This window comes from Oryzias latipes, chromosome 5 (genome assembly GCF_002234675.1).
Source record: "Oryzias latipes chromosome 5, ASM223467v1".
In the NCBI taxonomy this organism is placed as follows: domain Eukaryota; kingdom Metazoa; phylum Chordata; class Actinopteri; order Beloniformes; family Adrianichthyidae; genus Oryzias; species Oryzias latipes.
In genome coordinates this window covers 14085739-14111532 of record NC_019863.2, presented here as the reverse complement: position 1 = coordinate 14111532, position 25794 = coordinate 14085739, and the positions used below count along the sequence as shown (strand labels likewise).

The window sequence follows — 25794 nt, the reverse complement described above, 5'->3', positions numbered from 1 at the left end:
ATGTCCAGGAACCCTATTTTAGATTCAATAACTGCCAACTCCCCATTTATGTGAGTCAAAAAGGTTTATGAAATAAGTTTTAGGGGATGCAGAACACCAACTCCATTTGTAAGTTTAACTTCACTGTGACGGCTGGGGTTTTAGAATGAAATTTAACACAACATTTGTAGTAACTGAAAAAAAGATTTTCAAAAATGAAGCTAAAAATTAAAGTTTCACAAATCACCTTTTACTGTGCCTTTTTTTCTAATAACCTACAACACCATGAGTTGCCATAAGTTGTTTTTTCTGTTTTTTTATAATTATGCTTTATTTATGCACAATTTAATGGATAAAATTAGGTGATAATACAGTTTAGCTGCTTTCACTGACAACAGACCCACAAGAACAGTGAATCGTTGTGTCTCGATGGCCTCACAGCCTCCTCCTGTCTGTTAGACCATCTCCCTCCCTGGTGTCTCCATGCCCTGACTCCTCCCTCAGCTCTCAGTACTGCCTGGTGTCCACACAACTCTTCTCTACTCCTCAAAACAAATGCCTCTTCTTAACTGAGTCATCTCCCAGTTTCATCATAAAGCCACAGCAAGAAGCAGCCTGACACTTCAGAGAAGGTAAGAATCTAGTTGTTTCAGCACCAACCAGCAGAATTTTAAGCTGCAATGAGAGTATATTTTTACTTTGTGATTTATAAGCTTTTATAAAAACATAACTTTCTGACGAAACCAAATCCTGAAGTTCTGAAACATCTATAGATTTTGTTTCATCATATTGAAAAGCAACAAATATAGTTTTGCGTAAGATGGCTAATATCTTTTTTATTAAAATATATGAAATGTAACTGTCTGGATCAGGATCTGAACAGACAAAACAAACAACATGTAGTAAAAAATCTTCAATGTTAATATTCAGGTAACTTGCTATTGTTTTAATAAAACTATGTATTTTTAAAAAGCAGTATCTAAAATCATCTAATCATCAAAATCAAGGGAAATTCCTGTTTGTCTTAAGTATTCCAGGAGGTAATCACCTTAATATGTCGAAATATTTTTTTTATATGATTATGAAACACATCAGGATTCCATCCTCATTAAAACAAACTGAAAACAGCAGCCTATGCTGGATCTGTTAAGAGAATGACTTCGTTTTTTTAAGCGCAAAGAAGCTGCTTTGCATTTTATAGCATTTTCCTAAACGCCTGTCAAAGATATTCTGCAGCCGGCTAACACAACAGGAGAAAAAAGGAGGAAGCAATTTATCAGAACAGCCTAGTACATTTCCTTTTATGGGTATTGCTTTTTAATGCCTCAAATTTTACATAAGTCTCTACCTGATGGTTGATGAATAACTAAATAGTAATCATAAACTTACAAAACTCTTTTTTGGTTTTGCAGAATGCCCTTTGGAGGAGGAAATAAATGTGGCTGCTGCCAGAAAACGGTCTACTTTGCTGAGGAGGTGCAGTGTGAAGGGAAGAGCTGGCATAAATCCTGTTTTCTGTGCAGTAAGTGTTTCTTAGGTTAAGCTTTTTGTTAACCAGTGACTCATTTCTAATGCTGGGAGTGCTTGGAAAGAATGTCAAGAATTTTGCATCAATGAAGGGTAGTGAGCATCTGCAGGTTTCCACTCAGCTGTCTCGGGCCTTATTTGGATCCAAAGAAAACGTGACAAAGATTTAGTCTTCCTTAAATGGTAGAAGGAACGTTTGCACACCCTCCTTCTAGCATCAACACATTTTTTTTAATCCAAACACAACCGTGTGGTTAAGCCACGTTCCTCTTAGAGACCTTTGACAGGGATTTTGTGGTTATGTCATATACTGTGGATGCTAAAGTACTTTAAAAGTGAAGGTAATTTTGTTTCTGCAAAAACCTAAGAACTAACGGTACAAGTAATGGTGGATTTCTTTTCTATTTTTTTGTTTCACGTAAAGTGGTTTGCAAGAAAAACCTAGACAGCACAACCGTGGCTGTTCATGCAGATGAGATCTACTGCAAATCCTGCTATGGCAAGAAGTATGGTCCAAAAGGCTACGGCTATGGAGGGGGAGCAGGAACGCTGAATATGGACACAGGAGAAGGCCTTGGAATCAAGCCTGAAGTGTAAGCAAAACAATCTTACATCTTTCCCTGTTAGCCAACGAGCACATTCTTTAGCTTTTAAGAGGTAATTGTTAATCTAGATGTCAGATTAAGTCAGGAAATAGCGAGCAGAGGATGCAAGACTTGATTAACATCATTTTTAGAAGATATTTTGTTTCCCCCTGACCAGACAAGCTCCTCACCGTCCAACAAGTAACCCCAACGCCTCCAAGTTTGCCCAGAAAGCAGCCGGCTCGGATGTCTGTCCTCGATGTGGGAAGACAGTGTATGCAGCAGAGAAGGTAGTCGGAGGAGGAAATGTAAGAACATCTGTATTTCTACAAAATATTTTTGTATAGTTTGTCATATTTTACTAAATCCAACCATGTTTAACGTTATGTTCACTAGTCATGGCACAAAGGCTGCTTCCGTTGCGCCAAATGTGGTAAAGGCCTGGAGTCCACGACTCTTGCTGACAGGGATGGAGAGATCTACTGCAAAGGTCCGTGCACATCAGCCATAATAAAACACACTCGGGGAATTTTACGGGCACAACATTTTAAGTAGATTATTCTTTGATGTATGTTGTACATAAAAGAAACCTGTACAGTGAAAGTGTTCTCCCTCATACTAATAGTTTAAAATCAAATATAAAAGGCATTACAATGGGTTTTTTAAGACGAACAGTTTGGTGTACTACAAAACAATAAAGTATATCGTTGTTGAAATGTTTGATCATTGCAAAAGTGTTCTAAAATTTAACATTTATCTCAAGAAAGCCCTTACATCATAAACATAAAGGTGGATCATGTGAATAATCCAAAGCTATGACACTCATTTCTAATGCCATCATCTTCCATTTCCATTTATTTTCATCTACAGGTTGCTATGCAAAGAACTTTGGTCCCAAGGGCTTTGGCTTTGGTCAGGGAGCTGGAGCTCTGGCTCATTCTCAGTGAAGGCTGAGGCCTGAGCCCATGTGGGACTGGCATCTGGTGCTATCACAGCTTCCAGGCTCTTTAAGGCAACATCTGACCTTTCCTTCTAGCCACAGGCACAGCAATGCTTAAAAACATGCAGCTTTTGTCAGACTGGTGTGATGCTTTAAAGCCTGGTGTGCAAATGCAAAACAGTTAAGCACTTACATGTTATTGTATTTGCATGACCACGTTGTCTTTATTTCTTGAGTAATAAACCTAGTTTAAAAGGTCTGCTCTTAATTACAGTACATGAGATTTCCAGGAAAGCAAAAGCACAATTTGTTTAATGTCTAAAAATACAAAAGATAGTTCAATATTATTTTGTAGAAACTTCATAAACAGCCCTAAATAAAGCTTTATGCTAATGCTCATCTTAAATCCCTCCCATTGCCCTAAATTTTAAATGTTGTACATATTATCTCTTTCAAACACCAGAAAAGTACATGATTCTGTCTCTGTTGAAATGCTAAGACTGACATCTTTACCCACCTGTGATTTATTTTTATTAAATGGTTCTGAAATCATATTTTTGTAGTCCTCAGTGTGGTTGGTCTTCTTCCAAATCAAACTGCGCAAAGTGTCAGCTGTTGAAACAAACAATGAAGCTGCAGTGTTTGGCCTGGTGCTGGAACGCTGGCTTACGTGCCAGGCAGCTACAGCTGTGATGCAGCTCAGCACCAGGCAGTGGGCAACTATTTGTTCTGTTTGACGAGTCAACAACATTTTTTTCAGAATTATGTGAATCATATGAGTTCATATTTAGAATTATGTAAAACTTATATTAAATCATGGATTTTTTAAAAGCAGTTAAATATTTTTTCTGCTTAGAGACAGAAATGCCTTTGACATTGGTTTCTAATGAAAAGATAACAGAAAAGTAAACTTCAGATCACTGAGGAAATTTTTTTCAAAGAAGGGCTTTATTTTCTCAAGTGACTGAATAGAATAGAATAGAATAGAATAGAATAGAATAGAATAGAATAGAATAGAATAGAATAGAATAGAATTAATCTGCACGGCTGCTTTTAGAAAGACTAATCTTTTAATTTAACCAGCAGAACAAACTTTAAAAGAACAAAATATTGCTTCTGATTTATTGGTTTCATTTTAATAAGTGGTGCATGCTGCTGTTGTACATCTGAACTTATTTTTTTTACTATTTTAAGATTCCGTTAAATAACAGTGTCTTGACTTTTTTGAGCAGCTGAAATTCAAGGAGTGTCAGCAGCAAATTTCTACAATTTGTCTCTGTTTGGTGTTGAGGCTATATATATAACAACGACAGCACTATTTCTTTAAACAGGGGTTAACACTATTTTCTTCTAAAAGTGTCCGGAAGGAAAGAACTTCAAGATGACTCTCAGGGCCTCTCAGCTTCACATCAGCAGGAAATAAACGTTTGGATAAAAAAAAAAATTGTTTGTTTTTTGTAGTAACAGCATACATCGGCTTAGTATCATAAATAAAATAAAATAAACAATGACCATACAAACTCTGCTCAGCATTAACCTTATCTGAGAATTGGTCCAACATATTTGGATGAAACATCTCAAAGATCATGATCATCCTGCTTGCCTCAAAGATGATACAAAACAGGAGAGTGCACGTCTGTCAACACTTGAGAGGCTCAAAACCATTGTTATTCTGGGACCACCCCCCCTTTTGGGTGCATGCTTTTCTATTTAGGTCTCAGCCTGATAGAAAAGTTGAGGTTTAGCTCATCGCTTCACTCCAACACACTGTGTTTCAGCATCCACAACACCGACCACAAAGGTAAGAATTTTTTAATGTTGTGAAGTAGAAACAACAAAAGCTGATTCCAAAGATATGAAATTGTGTTTATCACATGAAATTGAATTAAAAGTCTTTGTTAAGAACCAAATTAACAACAAAATGACTCGCCAGCTGCTATTTAGGTAAAAAAAAAAAAAAATTGTAGTTTAAAATGTATCAAAAAAAATTATTTTGATTGTATTTGGCTAAAAAGTAAAATAATGTAAAGTTACAACATATTTTTGCTTGATAGTTTTAACATCTTGTATATTTTTAAGCTAATATTTAAAATATGTTAATTTCTAATGTAAGAATTTAAAGTGGAACTCATTAGGTCTCATTTGCAAACAGTGTTTCTTTTCTCTCCTCCTGAAATGGAAAATCCCCAGTGTTCATGGACATTTAAAAACAGTCGTGCTTGTGCAGACTCCCAAATGCAATTGTTTTACTGGATTTTAGCATAAAGAAACTTCATGATGTTTTTTGATCTTGAGCATTTGATTGTAATTAAATTAGCTTAAAATGAGTCTAAGTGTGTGGGTGATTGAGAGGGATTCTATTCTATCAAACCTGCTCTGCCTTTTCTTTGCCAGAATTTCCTCAAATATTCCTTTCTAATACATAAAATGTGCTTTTTTCTTCTTGATTAAACAAAACTGGTAAATTAGAATATTTTTTTTCTACTTTTTGCATTTGCTGAAATTATGAAACATTTTAAAAACATGACCTTCTTTTTCAAACCATGTGTTTGTGACTATCCCGGCAGAAAAGTGGGGGTGAAAACTTGCAATGTTATCTCAGTTAAAATAGCTGCAGCCCCCCAGTGTGGGGGCTCTGTGTGCTTCTCTCCATCTGCCATCACTTCACTGCTTAAGCTGGGGACTGTGCTATCAACAGTGGGAGGTGACTAAATGATTTTCCCCAGCAGACACAATCATATCTGACAAAACAACTATCATAAATGCAACAAAAAAGATTATAAACAGATAGCAGTAATCTAAATTATGTTGCCTTGCCTTTTTTCCACTGTAATCTTCACTATGATGGAGAAACTTAGTAGTGAGGTAAAAAAAATGAATAAAAAAGCAATGAATTACCCTAACAGACTCTTTAGAGGAGTGGTGTCCCTTGTTGAGCACTTAATGTTAAAAATTATTTATTTTGGTCTTGCAGGGGAATTAACATACCCAAGATGCTTGAAAAAGTGTAAGTATAGTGCTTTTGTGTTACTTTGAAAATATATCAGTTGTATATTTTCAGAGATTAAAATACAATTATCTCAGTTGTCATTTATTAGCCCTCATGCTGTTTTTTTTTCTCTGTTTCTTTTGTCTTTTTCCGTCGACAGACCAGAGGTAAGATCCCAAACTGATTTACGAAGTTCTTTTATTAGTCACATAATACATAACAATTAATGGTATAATTTTCCCTTTTTTTGCAGAGGAAATCTAAAATCTCGGCCTCTCGAAAGCTCATGCTAAAGGTGACTTTTTTGTACTCATTCAGGTCAATGTTATATTGAGTCAAATATGCATAAATCCGACACTAACGCTGAATTTATTTTGTTATGCTTGTTAGAGCTTAATGGTTGCCAAGGCCAAGGAGGATCTGGAGCAGGAGTTGGTGGAAAAAGAGGAGCAAAAGGCAAAGTACCTGGAAGAGAAATCTCCTCCAGTACAGACCAGTGGCTTGTCTCTGTCAGAACTGCAGGTACTAGTTCTGTGTTTAGCTGTTTTGTTTCCATGTGAATTTTAGCGCATTTCAGGAAAGCAAAACTTTTTTTTTAATTAAGTGTCTTACAATGTTAAGACCATTTAGTGAAGTTATGATTTTCCTTCCGTGTAGGCATTATGTGAAGAGCTGCACGCCAAAATAGATGTAGTGGATGAAGAGCGGTATGACATCGAAGCCAAGGTGTTGCACAACACCAGAGAGGTACAAATCCAGACTCTGCCTCAAAGATGCTGAAGTGGCTTTAAGATGTTCAGAAGAAGTTTGACATTTGAATAAAACCTTAAGCTATGTTGATCAAATGATCTACAAGACCTTCTTCTTCATCGTCTCTCTGCCACAGATCAAAGACCTGAACATCAAGGTCCAGGACTTGAGAGGAAAGTTTAAAAGGCCAAATCTACGAAGGGTGAGGGTTTCTGCTGATGCTATCCTTCGATCCCTTCTGGGTTCCAAACACAAAGTGTCTATGGATTTGCGAGCAAACCTCAAATCTGTCAAGAAGGAGGATGCAGAAAAGGTAGGTTAAGTAAAAAAGAAAACAAGAACATGCACTTAAAAATGTAATAATTGTGTGTTTTTTGAGTAACAGAGGACAAAATTGTTCTAAATTAATTTTAACCAAGCACAGATGAATATCTTTAATTTTGAACTGGAGAGAATTTCCCTGAACTGATAAAAACTTGACACCTCAAGCTAAATAGATGTCTTTGTGTTCATTTTTTAGGAGAAGACGGTGGAGGTGAGTGACTGGAGGAAAAATGTGGAGGCAAAGTCCGGCATGGAAGGCCGCAAGAAGATGTTTGATGCAGCAAAGGGCCAAACCCAGTGAACAAGATATCTGTTCAGATAGAGTGATTTTTTTTACTACCTTATATTAAGACTTTCCTTTAAAATCGCATGAAGCCTAAACACAGGAATTCTCACATTTCAAATGCTTCAACAAAATGTTTTCAAGGATCTTGTATTCAATTTTACTTTTAACAATAGAACAAATGACAATAGATTAGTAATGGTGTCACTTTTTGCCTTTTATTCGCTTTCGTCTCTTTTTACTTTATTACTGTTATAATATTTTATTTAAACAAAGTTAATAAAGCTAATCAACAAGGTCACAGTAGTTAAACAGAAGTCATATTGTTGACAATGTAACTGATTTTCGGGGACTGTCCTCAATGTTGAACATCTGTGTATGAGCTTTTGTAATAACACACACACTGAGGGGAATCTAATGTAGTCCTTTTACTAAAACCAGGTAATAAAAATAAAAATAAAAACACTGATGTTGCATTGCTGTTAAATGATCTGCAAGAGACATTAGGCTTTTCAACAATAAAAACCATCCAGGGCCTTCAAAAACATGGAATTTTCCATCTGTGAAAGGTTCTAATCTGACCAAGTGCCAAGTTTCTTTTCCCAATTTGGTTTGAAAAGCAATAAAGTCGTAATGAAACAAGCAAGTGTCTGGGACAAGCACCTGCTGAAAACCTGTTAGATAGAGGAACAGGGACAACTCGAGAGTGCCGTGATCCCGGGCCACTTCACCCTGGCAGCTCATCTCAGCTAGACAATCAGCTGATTTACTCCACCTGTGTGCCCGCCTTCATGAGGAGCTGCAGCACTTTAGTCAGTGTCAGGTCGTCTTCACCTCTGTCCTTGAATGAAGCCCTAAAGTCCCCCCCCCCCCCCCGCCCCCCCTCCAAGTTTGCTTTCTACCAGACATGTTGCCTCTCTCAGGAGTGTTTGGAGTCTGTTTTGTTCCTCACTGGTTTTCAAAACCAGTGATGTCAAGCAAAGATAACCCTTCTCAGTCTGTGGTCTGGCCTCATGCAGTCCTTTAGTTTCTCTCACCTTGGACTCCTGCTGCCATGAGCACCCCTCACATAAGAAAGGAAGCCCCTGTCATTATCCACAATTGCAGTGGGACATATAACTTTCTTCTCTTGTGTAAGACTGCTGCTCAACCTGCTGGCCTATGACCGCACTGCTACCAGAGGCTCTTTTTTCCTGCCCTACCTGCGTCCTAAATTAAATCTTTTTGTGCTTTAGCCAGTTTGTTTTCTTGGGGTCCATGTCCAAAACCCTGCTTCCACTCACCCAGGAGTGAAAGGAGGGTTTATCAAACTTTAAGAAGGAGCATTAGTACCAGCATTAGTACCTCAAGGTACAATCTTGTCAGTTTGCCAATTCATTTAGAAGGAACAGGAAAACTGTTATCATGGCAACAACTGCTGCTTGTTTTGTTACTCATTAGGCTACATGCTATTTAAATCTTAGGTATCCTATTTAAAAAAAGATATGGTGCCAAGAAAACCTTTTTCTTTTCAAACACAGCGGCTGCACAGTGGGCTGGGACCTTTCTGTGTGGACTTTGCATGTTCCCCCCATGTATGCGTGGGTTTTCTGCAGATACTCCAGCTTCCTCCCACAGTCCAAAAATCTGCTTCATAGGTTAATTTGTGTCTATAAATTGCCCCAGGTCTGTATGTGACTGTGTGTGTGTGTGGCCTTGTTACAAACTGTCGTCTTGTTCAGGGTGTACCCTGCCTTTTCTAACAGTATCTGGGTGTGCTCCAGCAGCCCTTTGACCTCGACGTTAGAGCTATGCCACTTTAGACGAGGAAAACAAAGACGTACATGGATCTATTTGTCTGCAAGTGGATGCGTCAGACTGGAGTGGAGCAGAGAGCTTTTGGCCTGCCGATTGTAGTTTATATGTAACAAATCTAAGCTTGTTCTAACAGGATTTTTTTTGTTCTGCTCCTGATTCACAACAATTTAAATTAAAAAAAATACTCAGTCATAATCTTTACTTTATCTATGTCCTCCAATATGAAAAACTCTACAAGAACATGATAACTAAAATTACCAAACAATTTTAAATACAGTGTCTTTTACATTTTTTTAATTGCGCTGTTCTTCCAGTAGATGGCACTGTTTACCCTTTTATGAAAAAGCATTGCCAGGCACATACTTTTGCCATCGGTCAAGATGACCATTGACGTGTTATTCCTACCATGACGAAGGTGGATAAAGGTGGAGAGGATTTCATGTAATGAAAGTTCAGCGCATTTTCTTGTGGGGTCTAGATGACCCAACTCCCAATGTTAAAGTGCCTAGCATAGCACAAGGGTTAAACAGACATCCAGAGGGTCTTGCAGTCACCTTTGCACACCCTGGGTTTCCAACAACAAGTGGGGAGCTATACTCAATCAAATCGGCCAGTTTTTAGCAGACAACCATTTTGGAGGCATGAAGCATTGACTGTTTCCCATTCCTATTTTTTCTCTTTGCAGGGGTCATTGGGTTGCTGAACTACTTAAGGGAGAGGGTGGGGTACACTGTGGACAGACAGGCCATACTGCAGAGCCATACTCGTTCCTAAATGACAAATTAAGTTTCTTTTTAAGTGATGGCTACATGGGAAAGCATGCAGCCCTCACACAGTGAAGACCCAGCTGGGGTTTTAACCAGAACCTTCCTGCTGTGAAGTGAATTTACTAACCACCACACCACTTTGTAGCCTGCTTGTTTCTGTATTTTGTTGAAAATGTAATTTTGTGTCACTGAACTCAGGACATTTTTCATATTTAAAGACAGTGAGCAGGCAGAATTGTAATCGCCTTAAGCTGATTCAGATTTGACCTCTATAGTTTCCTGAAAAAGAATTTCGAGCTAACCGTTTGATTTGCCTTCAAATCAACAGGTAATTGACACAAAATCAGAAGCACACAACCAAAACCCTATTAGCAAATATAATGCACTCATTTAACTTTCATATTTAAGCTGCTGAGCTCATTACCTGAAAGGAAGCCTGTGCAGATTACTGAGGGAAAGAAATCAGCCCCGAAGAGGAACCGCTGTGAGAAACTGAAGTTTTTTTATCCGCATTAAACCGCTGTAGTCTCAGATGGCTTACATCCTTCCAGTTTGTAGTCATGATAGCTTACCCCTCACAGTGTTAGATTGAGAGGTGAGCATCTTCATCACAACATTAATCAAGCTAAGAAAATAATGAATGCATGAGAGGTGGCACTGCAAGTGAATTGCCTCTAATTAAAGTGGGGAACATCGTTGTGATGTGGTGACCTTATAATGTAGTTCCACCTAAAGAGACTAAAAGAGGAAGGTAGAATTCCTAGCCTTTGGTTCTGTTAAGTACATAACTCATGTGCTCAAACAAGCAGTTCTTTTTTTTACATTGTTGTGACATAATTTGGTCAGAACTTGAGTTTTCATTTCTTCTCTTTTTTGCTTTGTTTTTATTTTTGTAATTTTGGGTGTGAAGGAACAAACATTTCTAAATATTTAAAGCCTTTCTGGTAAAATTCTAAAGGTCAAAGTTAATTTGAGGGGTTGAACTTGTGATTCACTTGACCAATTGCAAGGGAACTCTCCACCTTCATCTGTGCTGCAGTTTTGGTCCTTTGTGGTATCTCCATACAGATAGATTCACATCAATCATAGATAATGGTTACTGAAAAAAGCATTAATATCTAAAGAACTGAATTTCCTGTCTGTTTATAATGTGTGGGGCAGTGAGGTAAAGACAAGGCATCAACACAAATCTCATCAAACATTTCAATAAACCCAATAATGCAAACTTGGGCAGTAAAAAATGCTTGTTTCCTTTCTTAGCTCAGAAAGCAATAATGCCAAAGTCAGGGCAGTACAATGGGGCAGTGGCCCTCACAGCAAGAAGGCCCTAGTCCAAATCTTGAGTGGGACTTTTCTGTGTGGAGTTAGCAAGTTCTCCCCATGTATGTGTGCGTTTTATCCGGGTTCTCCTGTTTCCTCCTACAAAAACATGCTTCACAGGTTAATTGCTGACTCCAAAATTGCCCCTTTGCGTGTGTGTGATTGTGACCCTGCAACAGACTGGCAACCTTTTCAAGGTGTACCCCGTCTTTGCCCAACAGTAGCCAGGACAGGCTCAAGCTGCCCTGTGACCCCATGGGATACAGCAGGTTAAGAAAATGGATGGATGGATGGATGGATGGATGGATGGATGGATGGATGGATGGATGGATGGATGGATGGATGGATGGATGGATGGATGGATGGATGGATGGATGGATGGATGGATGGACGGATGGACGGATGGACGGATGGATGGATGCATGCTAAAGCCAAAATTAGCAAATGAAACTAAACATTAAACAAACTGGTTAAATAAACTGGTGAGACTTCTACAATGGGAACTGGAAAGCAGCAATGTAGGTGAGTTAACAGTAGTAATTTAGCAATATGATGAAAAGTTAAAAAATTGTTAAAAATTTTTGAACACTCATTCATCTGGGATAGTTCCATTCAAGAAAACCTTTTTTTTGTCATAAATTAAGAATTGAGAAAGGACAAAAAGGCATAACTACTTATGTATTACTTTACAGACTTACATGATCTTTTATCTTAATATGCAGTTAATGTCATACTTAATGTGACAGTGACAATATGTCAGGTATTTACTAAAGGATGTAAACTCATTATCAGCACCATCTGGACATACTGCTGCAGGTAGCAGCACCTCGCCTCATGACCAGCATCGGTAATTCTGGATTCCAGGTTTCTTGACTCTTGACAGATTTATTAGTGATGCCTGAGCAACAATGAGATGCTTTTAAAGTTCCACTCCAAGCATATTTAGATAAATGTAAAAACGTTCCCAGTGGTCTTTTGATTATGATTGTGTCGTTTTTAGGCAAAATTAAAAAACCCTGTCGTTTTCTCTGACGTAGTTTGTGCAGAGCATTGGGAGCACATAAGAAGTTTGCTTCTAAGTTTTGGGTGGGACTGTGAGTAAGCCTCCTCCAATCATCCCATTGTTTACACTCCTTCTCCCCACCCCTCGCTATAGCCTCCTACAACCCGGAGCTAACATTAGCAGAGCAACAAAAATGCTGATCAATATCTTACCTTTCCAGCGAACAGTTTTGAGCCAAATGCCAGCTCAGATGAGGGAAATGAAAACGATAATTGATCAATTTGTCTGCAAGTGGATGCGTCGGAATGGAGCGGAGCAGGGAGACTTTAACCTGCCAATTTCAGTTTCTGCATCACAAATGAGAGCTTTTCAAAACTGCATGTTTTTGTCCGCTACTGATTCCCTGATTTGAATAAAGAAAAACCCAGAAATGCAGTTTAATCTTCTTTCATATAAGTCCTCCATCATAAGAAAAAGGTTACAAAACCATGTTAAAAAACACAAAGAACATGATTTTCATTGAAGTGGTTCTTGAAAAAATGGTAATAGGACTAAAATAGATAAGTTTAAGATAATACATTTTAAATAACATGTAAGATTTAAAATAAATATGGAAATAATATAGAATTGATAACTAAAGAAAAAATGCTTCATTGGTTTATTGGTATCTCTAAACTGCTCTTAGGTGAGTGTGTGAGTTACATTCTGGCCCAGCAAAATACTGGTGACCTTTTCGGAGTGCGTGACACCTTTGCCCAACAGTAGCTGGGTTGGCTTCAGCAACCGCATGACCCAAAAGAAATTAAGTCGGTTCAGAAAATGATTGAAACAAACAAAATAAAACATGAAATATTAGGAGCAAGTTACGATTTTAACACATCTGCTCATTTAACCCTTGTGCTATCTTAGATGACCCAACCCTTGCATTAACGTGTTCTCCCTACCATGACAAAGGTGGATAAAGGTGGAAAGATTTCATGTAATCCATGGACACCAGTGAAGATCACAAATAATGGAAGAAAAAAGGTTCAGCGCACTGTCTAGTGGGTCTAGATGACCCAACTCCCCAATGTTAAAGTGCCTAAGATAGCACAAGGGATAAAATGATAAAAGTGATGTCTCTATAGAGCTTGCGCTAATACATTTTTTCAATTTAATGTACAGCTGAATCGTGTGGTCTTTTACATTTCCAATTTTGACTAAATTATTGCAGCAAACTACTCCTTATAAATTTTGAAATTATTTAAATTTGAGTTTTCTTCTTTAACAGTAACTAAAACTTAAAATTCGAGTCTCTCTTATAGTCGTTTTGTATTTCTTTCTTAATCTAATGGGATGACACTCTGTCTGAACCCTAAATGTTAACCTGGCATTATAAACAAAAATGAAGATTTCTGTCTGCAACAAAAAAACGTTGCAGAAAATAAATAAATGACATTAACTTAAAATTCATAAGAAAGGACGTTTTATTGTGATAAAAGTCTTCTTGTTTCCATGGTGATACCTCCTCTCCTCAACCCATGATCTGAAAAAGAAAAAACAAATGACTCAAAAATAACTCATCTATTTTAATTGCTATCTGCTGGCATTTTTTTTTTGGTTAATTAAGTTAGTAAATTTGAAAAGAATAAATACAGGTATGACTTGTATTAAAATGAAATATCTGTCCTCGTGTTATTGGTAAATACTGACGCCGTTCATCCAGCTGATGTAAGCTGACACACGGGTGAAGACGGTGGGTTTCCTGTAGGCATTGCAGCCAGAGGAAGACACAAAACTGGTCACACCATGAACCACCCACTGGCCATTGACACTGCAGTTCAGGGGGCCACCAGAATCACCCTGCATCCAAAATAATAGAAAAAAATTATTGAGCTGAGCAAAAATCACAGAGAAAAGTAAAAAGAGCCATTTTAGCTTTAAAACAATGTTCAATAGGTTGATATAGGTGCAAAGCTTTGATATTAATACATTTGAATAAATCAAACCCAGGATTAAAGAAAATAAAAGGCCTGAAGCTTCACCTGACAGCCAGATTCACTGCCACCTCCAGCACAGACCATGGAGCTCTTCACGGTGCTCCCCCACCATCCAGAGCTGGAGCAGGTGTTGTGGTCAACAACAGGCAGGTATGCCTGCTTCAGCTGAGCAGACAGCTGACCTCCAGCTGAAGATAGCAGGACAAACATATATTACAGCAGAACTCAACAAGTAGTGGTTGCATGTTGTTGTTGTTTGAGGATTTTATACTGACTCTGGGTGCGGCCCCATCCACTAATGTAGCAGTTGTTGTTGTGGGGCAGAACCTGACCAGACGGAGGCAGACTGGCGAGCTGGACGTAGCTGTTGAGGGTGGCTGGAGTGGAGAGGCGCAGGAGAGCAATGTCGTACCTGACAGGATAACAGCAGAACTGGGCATCAGTGTTTTCTTTGCTCTAAAGAAACTTGTTCTGACAAATTGCCTCATTTATTTAAAGTTATGATTTTAAAACGTTTGTTTTATTTGAAAATTTCTTTTTCTTTATATTCTTCTTTCTTTATCCTTTAACTAATGTGCAGTTTTCTTGGATTGGCACAATGAGTGAGAACGTGCAAATAGATTTTGTTCTTGAAAAGTTGCAATGAAACAAAGGTCTTGTAAATGTAAATAATAAAAATGATGTTAATGTGTCTATTTTCTTAAAATAACACATTTTAAATATTTTGTGATGAATAACCTGTTTGGTTAATTGATTAATGATTTTTTTTAATTAAAAAGGAAGTTTTTTGCTTAATGGATATTAACCAATGTGTGCAATAATGTGTGCAATTTAATTTTTGTAGAACTGACCCTGCAGCAACATTATTGGTGTTCCAGGAGGGGTGGACGTAGACCTGACTGACACTCAAGTACTGCTCTCTGCCCTCATTAGTGTAGATGTCATGGTCTCCAACAACCACACGCCAAGTCATGGATCTGTGGCCGCAAAAAGAAAGCAAAATGCAAAGTTCACTTCTCAGCAGGATATCCTATACAACCGAATGGAAACACACGACAGAACATGTTTTAGAGATCATTTTTGCCTGCTTAATGATTTTTCCATTTTTAATTCAGCCAAAACTCTGGCTGTAAGATGAAAGTTGTTTCACCTGTCCACACAGTGAGCAGCAGTCATGACCCATCCTGTCTTGATCAGGCTTCCCCCACAGGTGTGGTAGTAACTACCACCAGACAGGTACTGAAGAGAGATCTGATGAAACAAACAATTTACAATTACGCCATTGAATTTTGAAGGTGATTTTGAAAAGCTATCTCTTAAATATTGTGGGTGTTTGTGACACATTTTCCTATTTTTACAGCAAGTTGTTTATGTAACAATAATTATCATGAACATCGTAAATTCCTTTTCACAGGTTTAACAGACCTTTAAGCTTTATGTTTTCGTGCTGTATCTTATTCACACTGTCTTTTTGCAGCATTATAGTCTTAAACAAACTCAACATCCATATAGACTCAAACAAACCTGCCAAGGCCAGGAGTTTGGTCTGGCCACTTCTCCTCCAACAACTCTGTCCTGAAGATTGTCATCCCTCAGGTACCTGGGCTCAGGCTGCAACTCAGCCAGCACTGAACAAACAAAGACAGAGGAAGTACGCTGGTCAGGCATTATGCAGAGCTGCATGACCAGGATGTGTAAAACATGTAAGAAAACAAGGCAGTGCTTACCCAGGGCTGCAAGAGAAGTCAACAAAAGAAACCTGAGCATGCTTGAGGTTGCTTAAAATGCTCTGCAGGGGAGACGTCTGGACAGAGCTGTTTTATACCCTCAGGACCTCCTCTGCCTATGGCCTTGGTGAATATGTGTGTGCTCAGCTTGTCGGTGCTAACACATGTCCACCTGTGTCAGTCTCACAGATATCGCTGTGGTAGCACCTCTAGGATTAACTCATAGAAAAACCAGCACTGAGCTATTTTTTATCTGACGGTTGATACTGAGCTATGGCATTCTGTCTTCCCAAACTGCTGCTAACCCACAAACTGTACATTACTGTCAATTATCATTTATCCTATATATCCCACTTATGTAGAAACAATCTAATTTGAATCAATTTGCTCTTAACATAGATTTCCATGTGTCTATGATGAAGCTCTATTTTTAGATGATAGCTTTAGAAAGGGACAGATGAATGCTGACAGATTCTGTGAGTTTTTATTCTATTTTATTTCTGTCCTGAAAGCTGACAGGATGGGACTTTGATTTATCATAAAAGCATATAAGCTACTTGTGCTTTTTGTGTTGCAAATGAATCATAAACCGTTCAGCCCCAAAGGTGAAGGTCTAGTTTGGAGATACAGAAAAAATATGTATGACCCTCTCCTTTCATTTTGCAATTCACAGGTTGTAATTAATATTTTATACAGATTAGGGTCATTGTTTGAAGATTCCAGGCAAGACCCAGAGGATTTCCCACCTGAATCCTTTAATAAAAATGTGTTTGGCAGAAACTCAGCTGGGTTAACATTCTTGAAAGGAATTTTCAATGCAGGCATGTAACAAATGTTACTGAAGCACAGCATTTTTTGGCATGTATGAGGAATGTTTAAAAACTATTTGTCAAAAAAGATTGTTTGCTTTTATACAATCGAACATTGTCATTAGTGTCTATGTCAAATAAACTGAAAAAGTAAATCACAGCTAGAATTTTCTTTACATTGAACTTTTATAGCCTGTCGAGTTTTTCTTAAAATCAAAAATTTAACGAATGTATGTTTGATACATTTATAAATATGATAGACTACTCATAGAATACAGGGTTTAGGAAATAAAAATTATCAATGAAAACAGCAAAAGATTTGCAGGTAGGACTCACTCTTTGTAACATTTTATGTTGGGTTTGGATAGGGTTGACTGGTGGAAGAAAGTAGAATAATAATAAAAGTAGAATAATAACAGAAAGAAATTAATAACTGGAAAATTACTTGAGACCCAATATTTTGTATTAATAGTCTGAGAGTGCAACTTAAGTTTGTGCCCATTGATCTTTAAAGTAGTACTCGTGTAGCTTTTGTCTTGTTTTTAAACCCCTGAAAAAAATGTCTAACACAAAAAAACGACACTTTTGCAGTTGTGCAAGGCAGTTTTACAGTTCCAAATCTCTTTTACAAATTGACATTTTTTACAAGCATAGTTGCTTTTTACTGCTCTAAAATTGGTTTTGTAAAAACAAAAGATATTCTGCATTTGCATTTATTTTACATTTTCATCTTTCAGCATATCCCATCAGGGGTCGCCACAGGGACTCAGGTTTCACTGATTCGTACAGGTGGTTTGGCAGAGATTTTTACACTGGATGCCCTGTCTGATACAAGCCTGTATTTTACTCAGGCTGGGGACTGGCACAGGAGGATCCAGACTTGGCCCCCATATGGCTACTTAGTTAGGAAGTTGTTTAAATGGTCTTGCGTGGGTCCCAGTCCCAAGGACCCACACTGGATGAAGCACATCACACCCCTTGGGAAACTTACCCAACTAAGCTATCCAGCCACTGTTTGCAGCTTTTTTTCACTGATGCATAAAAAATTTGTTTACAGAAATTAAACTATTTTGCTTCATCCACAAGGATCATTTTTAGGTGCAATTTACTTATTAAAAGCACACCTTCATACTAGAAGACTGAACACACACTTGCAAACACAAAAATCCCTTTTACTGTGGCTTTTGTCCTGTTTTAATAAAGGATTACCAATATACATAATATAAAATATGAAGTAGTTCTTAAATTGAGTGAATAGAAAATTGAGCCATAGGACTAAAACAAAATGAAAAAACAAATGAACATGATTAAAAAAATAATGAGTCCCATGTAAAAAATTTACAAAATAGAAACTCTAACTGTTGTCTCATGTTTTGACATTTTATTTATTTTTTATTTTTTAACTCAATCAAAGTTCCAACATTTGCACATATACACACTTTGTAAGCATCCATTATGCCTTGTATTACAACCCAGGACTTATTAGATCGTTTTCTTTCTCCAGTATCACAAAAGTGTGATAAAAAGCCTTTTTTATTTAAAACAGGCAAATAAAAACCTAATTTTGTCTGAATAAAGAGCAAAACAACATGAAATTGTGGCATCAAAAAATGTCATCATTTAGTCAGGGCTGCTTCATTCATAAACATAAACCCTGTAGGACATTTTCAAATGAAAGTGTATTTTGTTTCCCTGCTTTTGTAGCCTTGTTAGTATTTTTCCATTTTTTTTTACTTTATTATTTAGGGAACTATAAATATGGACATTTATGTTGAGCTTTTTATGTTTAGAACCTACTGCACAAATCTATGTCCTTCTACAATATCTAATTTTATATCAAATATTAAAAAGACACACTCCTTTGCTAATAAAAAGGTGGCAGGCAGTAAGAAACAAAAATGCTGTAGTGATATTTAGGGATCATGACCCAGTTTAATCTCTATCATGTAATGTAATTTTTTATATGTAAGTCTCTTTCTTCTTTGGTTGTACCACAAAGTGATCTCCTTGACTTTCATTTATCCATTTAACGCATGCAGAGATTTTAATAAAGGAGATAGGATTTTGAGGTGTTTCTCCTTGTCTTTCCTGACACGTTGACACCTGACACAATAGGATTACAACAAAAAAAAATATTTTAAGTCAGAATTTTTAAATATTAAACAGTAATTTATGATCTTCAACTTGCAGAAAAAAAATCATGTTTACTTATCAATAAAAAAAAGAACTGCACCTGAATTTTAAGTAAAGAAGATCTCCCTCAGACAAACAAATTAAAAAAAGAAGAAACGACAGATGCATTGATGTGTTTTAACCAATGACAAGCACATACATATATTTCTTTCTTTCTGTATCTGTCACAAGATTAAAATATAACAGGATGGCTGAAGATTCCTCTCACCGAAATCAGGTCATTTGTCAACACATTTCCATTTTCTCACCCCCCCCCCCCCCCAACCCTGAAAAAGTTTGTTACAGCTGCCGTGAAGGCCAAGAATCTGCTGAGTTTATCTTTTCAATTTCTGAGTATAATGCTTCTTTGTAGACTTACAACCTCAACGACAAACCAACTTTTTAAAACAAAATGTTCAACTTTCAAGAAACAGTACTTTAATAAAGAGTAAACGTATTTTGAGAAGGTTAATGATAACAGGGTGTCTTTTTTCTGCTTAAACATGTCTTACTTCTTTTTGAAAGTTTATTTAGGAGGTTCTAATAGGATCATTCTATAACAGTAAAAACATTGGACTGAACAAGATCCATGATTTCACTCAATCCCATTGTATGATATTGCAATTTTAAAGAAAAATATAGAAAAGGTTTTTTATGGCTTTTAATGTTTTCTAAGCATTTAAAGCCTGAATGGGTACCATATTTGCAAAGTCATCAATCACTGCACTAAGACTACCAATTGTTCATGTGTTGTACTCTAATTCTCAATTTTACTTCCTGTTCTGTTTTCAAAATTTTAACTTACTTATACCAAAAATGTTTAGTGAGTTGCATCAGGTATGAGTGTGTCAAATCTCAAAGTTTCTTAGTATTGAAATAATGCAACATTTTTCCTCTTTACAATACTTGGTTTCATGTGCCATCATGCCATCAGTCCTCTGCAAATTTTGCCAGAAAGTGATGTAAACTGATGAAAATTTGATGTTTGTTTTTTTTAATGTATGTAATACTTGCACATGTCAATAAATTCAAATGTGTAATGAAAAAAACAATGTTAGACAGGGAGGGAAGTGAACAAAGTGGAGTCCAATTAGTTTGAAATGTCGACTGCAGTTGGAAAGTGACATGAATGAATTTTATTTGACACATTTATTTAGTGACCTGATTTCTGTATTGTTGAACCTACAGGTTTGTGATCTCTAAAGTCTGATAAGCCTTTGAGAGGGCAACAGTGCAAGGACGTAGTGGGTGTGGGAAGAATTGTTCTCCCTTTTTTTTTTCTGCCCTGCAAATGTATTGTGATGAGGCTAACTCTTTCAGGGAGGGCAAAGGGCATCCAGTGATCTTCTCTGCAGTTTAATGAGTTTTTGAAAAGTCTTTTTTTTGGGCCACAGCAAACCCCACTTACATGATACACATGAGAGGATACTCAAATGCTACTCTGTAAAAAGTCACCAGCAACTTCCTGACAACTTCATTCCCCCTTAAATACTCTCAGGAAGTGCAGTCTTTGAGGTGACCTTTTCAAATTCTGCTGAACATAATAATGGTCTCTGGAAAGGTCCTGTGTTTGTGGATTCCTAGCAGCTTAAAATGCTGCACCCTGTCAAGAAGAGGGGTTTGCGGTCAACTTATGCTTCCTCCTTGAGTTCACTGAACACCACTCTGACAACCTTTGGACTCCATTATGATACGCTAACACATCTCCCCCTAAGTTAAACCAACCACTATGATACCATCTGGGAAATTGGTGCAAATGTATACAAAGAATAAAGGAGTTGGGTGTAGTACACTGCCCTGGAAGGAGTGTGATTGATTAGAGTTACAGCTTTCTTAAATAACCTATTTGGTCTGTATGTCCACTGACAGTGGTCATGGGTGACTAGGAGGCAGCTGGAGATGTTTTGAAGCACTACATTTTCAAAGCACTTAATTATTCCCAGCGGGTTGCACACAGTGGTCCTGGTGCACTCAGAGAGCTTATGTGTGTGCATAGACACATGAAAATCTTCTGCCACCGGTCTACCACCACGCAACCTCCAAATGTGCCAGGGTGGTGGCTGACCAATGTCAACAAATCGTCCAGTTGCCATTGAACTTTAACTTTTTCTTAAAACCTTGGTGGCCACCGCACAGCGTGTGAATATGCGACTGCAGCTGGCCCAAGGGCATGGCCACTGCATGACCACTGCACAACCACCTGCCGAATTTCTGAGAAGCCCCATCTGATCCATTTCCATTCCAAAGACGGAGAAGCAGAAGTCTTTTGAACCTCAAATAAAGCAAAGAAGTGTTTTGACTCTTCTGCCAGTCAACTGAATGTGGATGTAATGATGTTTGTTCTGCTCTTGTAGTTTGCTATTAAATCCAAACCTTGCCACACTTTATGAGGATCCTTCTATTGTTCATCCATATTTACCCACCCCCCTCTTTTAAAGCTTCCCTGATCTAGTGCAGCTATCTGCTAATGTATTAAGTCATTAGCAGATAACGTTTGCATATCACAAAACTCTGATATGTAACATCCTAGCACCAAATTCCTGTTGGAGTAAAGCATCAACACTGGAGCACATAGGAATTTCAACATCCTTGCAGTGAGTTCATCTACATTTCAAAGTAAGGGTAAATGCATCCTTTAGCTTTGAGTGTTTGAACAGCCTTGGTGTTTGTTTTTTAACCTTGGACTGACTGGTCAACTCCTTGTGTCATTTCTGCTGGCCTTTATCTAATGTTTGGTTGTTGACATGGTTTTCGGGGCACCTGTTGACTGTCTCAGACTTTATCAAAGTTTGCACACAAACTGTTTTTGACCCGTAACTCTGGCTTTTGTTTTAGTTTATCTTTAATCCTCTAATATAACATTCAATTGAATCTTAAATATATGATACACATGAATCTTAACATAATGGGGACATTGTTCTTATTTAATAAAATGACTTGTGGATTACTATTTCATAATGACAATGTATATAATGGTGTTTGTGTTTTTGAAGAAAAATGAATCGTCATGCAATTTTCAATATGTTTGATTTTATTGACTGAAAATACTCATTGGTAAGTTGTTGATGGTCAAACACGGCGTCTGTGTTCATATCCTGCACTAGTACAAGATCTGAAAAAGTAATAAAAGAAGGGTTATGACAAACAATCTTGGGGCTATAAATATTCTTATAGTAGTATATTTAAATATATCAAAGTGCAACTATGTATATTGTATGTTCACAATAACCTTTATAGGTAATTTTTGTGTAAACATTTTTGTAGACTGTTGCATTTTTCCTCATACTGACCGAGTTCATCCAATCGATGTAGGCAGACACGCGGGTGAAGACGGTGGGCTTCTGGGGATAGTTGCATCCATATCCAGACACAAAGCTGGCAATACCATGGACATAGTATTTGCCGCTAACCTGGCAGTTCAGAGGGCCTCCAGAGTCTCCCTAACACAAGAAAAGGAAATTTGAACATGGAAAGTTGAAAGGGGAAGGGATTTAGTAAAAAATAAACAAATTGTTTTTTCTAAGACATTTGGTTTCTTAAGAGAGATGACTCACGTTGCATCCAGACTCAGCACCACCTCCTCCACACACCATGGTGGTCTTCACTGTGCTGCCCCACCAGTCACTGCGGGAGCAGGTGCTGTGGTCGACCACAGGAAGATAGGCCTCTTTGAGCTGGGAGGACAGGCTACCACCAGCTAAAAAGCAGAAAGAATGAGATGCAATCAATTTTAAAAAGGTTGTTTTAATAACATTGGCAGGAGCTCAGACTTATCCTTACTGGAAGTGAGTCCCCATCCGGTGATGTAACAGAGATTGTTGTGAGGCAGAATCTGCCCAGAGGGAGGAAGAGAAGCCAGCTGGACGTAAGAGTTCAGGGTGGCGTCAGAGGACAGTCTCAGAAGAGCAATGTCATACCTAACATGAACAGAAAAAATGAGGGGATTTATAAAGAAGCAAGCCTCACTGACAAGACAGTTTTAAATGAGGTCTCAACTGTCAGTCAAGTATCAGAGTATGACATTAAATCGCTGAAAAGATTACAAGTACCGGTAGCACGAATATTTAAATCGACTTCAAAGACAGAAACACAAAACATCCTGTCTGCATTTTTTATTTTATTTTGAGTTTAAGATAAGAAAAAAGACAACTCAACATTTTAAGTGAATCTGCAAGAAAATCCTGTCCTTTTTATGACATAAAGGTCTCAAGACAAAGACCTCCCATCAGCATTGACTGGAATATTTGAAACATTTTTCTTGTTTCCTGAAAATTCTTTATTTTTTCTCAGATAAGAGGTTTTGTATTTTGGCCATTGATTTATTTTTTAAGAAACACAAAAGTTATCCTCACCCATTGGCAACTCTGTTGGAGTCCCACTGGGGGTGGATGTAAACCTGGCTCACACCAATGACCTGCTCTGTGCCACCGCTGCTGTAGATGTCATGTTCACCGAGAACAACGCGCCACGTCCTGCTGCTGCAATGTTTAAAAAAAGAAAAGAAAGGCAAAACAGTTTTAAATAATAATCACGAACTCTTAGTTGTTCCCTCTTTCATTGTGCTTGTACAGTTAAAAAAAACAGATGTCACACTGGTTTACATATCCCAAAATGTTTGTATTCACTGTCCCTGAAATATATTGCAAAACATGAGTTAATATTTCTGTAAAATATTTTCTCTTAGTCTCCAAATAACTACTTTAATACCTGTCCACACAGTGAGCAGCTGTCATAACCCAACCCCTCTGAATCAGACTTCCTCCACATGTGTGGTAGTAACTGCCACCAGACAGGTACTGAAGAGAGATCTGAGGAGGGAAAACAGACAATGAATTTGATTTTTTTTCTTCTTTTTTTCTTTGTACATGTATTTTAACATAAGCTTTGATGGTTTAATAAGGTTACCTGCCAGGGCCAGGAGTTGGGACTGGCCACTTGACCTCCTACAACTCTCTGTCTGATGTCCTCCAGGTACCTGGGCTGGTGTCCCAGGTCAGCCAGAGCTGGTTAAGAGGAAACATAAGGTAATCATTTGGATATTTGTGATCTGTCTTTAAGCCCAGGGAAAGAGAAAATTACAAAAAAAAAGACATATCTTCAATTTAATTTTTTCTGAGTTTGGTAAATAGAGTAAACAAAAACAGAGCAAGAAACAAATCCGAAGTCCTACAGTTCAATCTGCATTGCATTCTTACCCAAGGCGGCGAGGCTTGTCAACAACAAAAACCTGAGCATGTCTGAGTCAGCTCACAACCTTTCTACGAAGAATAAGCATTCGTTTCAGTCTTTTATACTAGAAGCTAACCTTGAACTGATGCAGGACAATCTATCAGTTCTTTTCCGCTTTCCATAGCCAGTTATTCAGCTGTGGTTTTTCTCACTCACTCTGAAGCACGTCTCTTTTTTCTAGACGGATCCCAGATAGATATTTATTTAAGATCATTTGTACTCTTTGCTGTTACCCAACACACAGGGTTTGTATACTAATTTAAAAAATATTTGATAAAATAACAATATAGTGCATTTTTTCATGATCAACAAGAAATAACTTAAAAAAATTTGCTTTGTTACAAAAAGTCCTTATTAGCATGGATTGTGGTTTACAAAACTGTTTTTGACCTACCAACCAGTAATGTGACACAGTAATGTATAACATACAGTAATGTATAACATGTGGTTTTGACAGTCATTTAAAACTTCATAAGAACTCTTCTGGTTGTCTTTTTCTTATTAAAATAAGTGGGGATGTCAGGGAATGGGTTGGATTGTTGTTACAAAACACTGACTGTTTATTACAAACCCCATAGTGACCTCACATTGCCTCCCTGCCCTCCCCTTTGCAGCATGTGTGCATGTGAAACAACGTCTTTCTACTCCAGCATCACAGGGACACCTTTGGGGGCACACAGTTCTTTTAGATGGTAATTGTATTTAAAGTGAAGCTGTAGGGCTGAACAGCCACTTTCTCTGCCACTGCTTTTCCCCTGTTTATTTTACTGAAGGGAATTTTGTGCTTTTCTGTTTTCGCTCTCATTTTTTCTTTTAGGTAATACTGTCAGTGTATTTAGATAGGTGTATTTTGTTTGTCATTGTGGCCTTAAGTTTACCCTGAGGTCTTTCTTTTTCTGCTCATGTTATTGTTGCTTAGGATTTATCGTTTATGTGAATACATTAGTTATCTTTTTATAGAGAAGATCTTTTTTGTGTTTTTGTTGTTAGTTTAAAGCCTAATAAGACAATTTTTCTGCATTCAACCAAATCCCTTGGACAAACAAAGGGGTGTGAAAATCAGTGGCATGACCTTTGACATTTCCTAAAAAAGACCACTAAGATGTTAAAACATGTTTAACTTAAAGCATTTTTGTCTGAAGGCTGCTTTTTAGTCAGTGTGTGAAATAAGCAAACAAAGAAAAGATTCATTGTGTGGCAACCAAAGAAATGTACCTGAAGTAAGGACAAGTTCTTGCTTTACATCTGTATTGATGTAAATATTACAGGTTAGCTGGAATTTGATCTCAAGGTAAGGCAGACTCATTTAACACAAAGGGCTTAACAGATAAAAATCCATCGATTTCAGCTTTCTCTGAACAGGGTCATGGGGGGTTGAAGGAGCCTCTTCAAGTTAACTGCAGAATGAGAGCAGAGTTTGATTTGATTTGAATTTGATTTGAAATGGTTTATTTCAAGCAATTAAGTAGAAATAATACACAACAGCAATATAAACATCAGTTATACATTCATACAGTAACTAATCAAACTTAGGAGTTCACCACGGACAGAGAGTCAACTGTCTAACTGGAGGAGATGTTTTTCAAATAAAGTCATTTTAAAAGGAAAAAAAAAA

The 25794-nt window shown here is 37.5% G+C and overlaps 4 protein-coding genes across 4 annotated transcripts; 2 read left to right on the top strand and 2 right to left on the bottom strand.

Moving 5' to 3' along the window:
* Nucleotides 1-479: 479 nt before the first annotated feature.
* LOC101156811 (cysteine and glycine-rich protein 1) lies at nucleotides 480-3584 on the top strand. The gene is made up of 6 exons (XM_004068822.3): nucleotides 480-611; nucleotides 1392-1501; nucleotides 1931-2099; nucleotides 2269-2398; nucleotides 2487-2580; nucleotides 2961-3584. The coding sequence occupies exons 2-6, from the start codon at nucleotides 1393-1395 to the stop codon at nucleotides 3035-3037; spliced, it is 579 nt and encodes a 192-aa protein (XP_004068870.1). The 5' UTR covers nucleotides 480-611; nucleotide 1392; the 3' UTR covers nucleotides 3038-3584.
* A 1151-nt stretch (nucleotides 3585-4735) lies between these two features.
* LOC101156569 (troponin I, slow skeletal muscle) lies at nucleotides 4736-7921 on the top strand. Its single transcript, XM_004068821.4, has 8 exons — nucleotides 4736-4831; nucleotides 6005-6037; nucleotides 6180-6186; nucleotides 6273-6314; nucleotides 6410-6541; nucleotides 6677-6766; nucleotides 6906-7082; nucleotides 7290-7921. The coding sequence occupies exons 2-8, from the start codon at nucleotides 6024-6026 to the stop codon at nucleotides 7392-7394; spliced, it is 567 nt and encodes a 188-aa protein (XP_004068869.1). The 5' UTR covers nucleotides 4736-4831; nucleotides 6005-6023; the 3' UTR covers nucleotides 7395-7921.
* A 5784-nt stretch (nucleotides 7922-13705) lies between these two features.
* Nucleotides 13706-16081, bottom strand: LOC101156319 (elastase-1). Its single transcript, XM_004068820.3, has 8 exons — nucleotides 15970-16081; nucleotides 15767-15870; nucleotides 15393-15493; nucleotides 15094-15219; nucleotides 14518-14654; nucleotides 14288-14430; nucleotides 13956-14105; nucleotides 13706-13788 (listed from the first exon to the last, which is right to left on the bottom strand). The coding sequence occupies exons 1-8, from the start codon at nucleotides 16007-16009 to the stop codon at nucleotides 13777-13779; spliced, it is 813 nt and encodes a 270-aa protein (XP_004068868.1). The 5' UTR covers nucleotides 16010-16081; the 3' UTR covers nucleotides 13706-13776.
* Nucleotides 16082-21960: 5879 nt separating this feature from the next.
* On the bottom strand, nucleotides 21961-24276 carry LOC101155843 (elastase-1). Its single transcript, XM_004068818.4, has 8 exons — nucleotides 24146-24276; nucleotides 23856-23953; nucleotides 23658-23758; nucleotides 23303-23428; nucleotides 22731-22867; nucleotides 22505-22647; nucleotides 22241-22390; nucleotides 21961-22062 (listed from the first exon to the last, which is right to left on the bottom strand). Exons 1-8 carry the CDS (start codon nucleotides 24183-24185, stop codon nucleotides 22051-22053), a joined length of 807 nt encoding a protein of 268 aa, XP_004068866.1. The 5' UTR covers nucleotides 24186-24276; the 3' UTR covers nucleotides 21961-22050.
* Nucleotides 24277-25794: the final 1518 nt, after the last annotated feature.

Bases quoted from the DNA above. Each gene is read 5' to 3' on its own strand.
- LOC101156811 (XM_004068822.3), top strand. From the start codon at position 1,393: ATGCCCTTTGGAGGAGGAAATAAATGTGGCTGCTGCCAGAAAACGGTC. The intron at 2,100-2,268 runs GTAAGCAAAACA...CCCCCTGACCAG, and splicing joins CTTGGAATCAAGCCTGAAGT to ACAAGCTCCTCACCGTCCAA. The intron at 2,581-2,960 runs GTCCGTGCACAT...TTTCATCTACAG, and splicing joins TGGAGAGATCTACTGCAAAG to GTTGCTATGCAAAGAACTTT.
- LOC101156569 (XM_004068821.4), top strand. The intron at 6,542-6,676 runs GTACTAGTTCTG...CCTTCCGTGTAG, and splicing joins TGTCTCTGTCAGAACTGCAG to GCATTATGTGAAGAGCTGCA. The intron at 6,767-6,905 runs GTACAAATCCAG...TCTCTGCCACAG, and splicing joins TGTTGCACAACACCAGAGAG to ATCAAAGACCTGAACATCAA.
- LOC101156319 (XM_004068820.3), bottom strand. From the start codon at position 16,009: ATGCTCAGGTTTCTTTTGTTGACTTCTCTTGCAGCCCTGG. The intron at 15,494-15,766 runs GTTTGTTTGAGT...TTGTTTCATCAG, and splicing joins CAAACTCCTGGCCTTGGCAG to ATCTCTCTTCAGTACCTGTC. The intron at 15,220-15,392 runs GTGAAACAACTT...TTGCGGCCACAG, and splicing joins GCTGCTCACTGTGTGGACAG to ATCCATGACTTGGCGTGTGG.
- LOC101155843 (XM_004068818.4), bottom strand. From the start codon at position 24,185: ATGCTCAGGTTTTTGTTGTTGACAAGCCTCGCCGCCTTGG. The intron at 23,954-24,145 runs GTAAGAATGCAA...CCTCTTAACCAG, and splicing joins GACAAGCCTCGCCGCCTTGG to CTCTGGCTGACCTGGGACAC. The intron at 22,391-22,504 runs GTGAGTCATCTC...TTCTTGTGTTAG, and splicing joins GTGCTGAGTCTGGATGCAAC to GGAGACTCTGGAGGCCCTCT.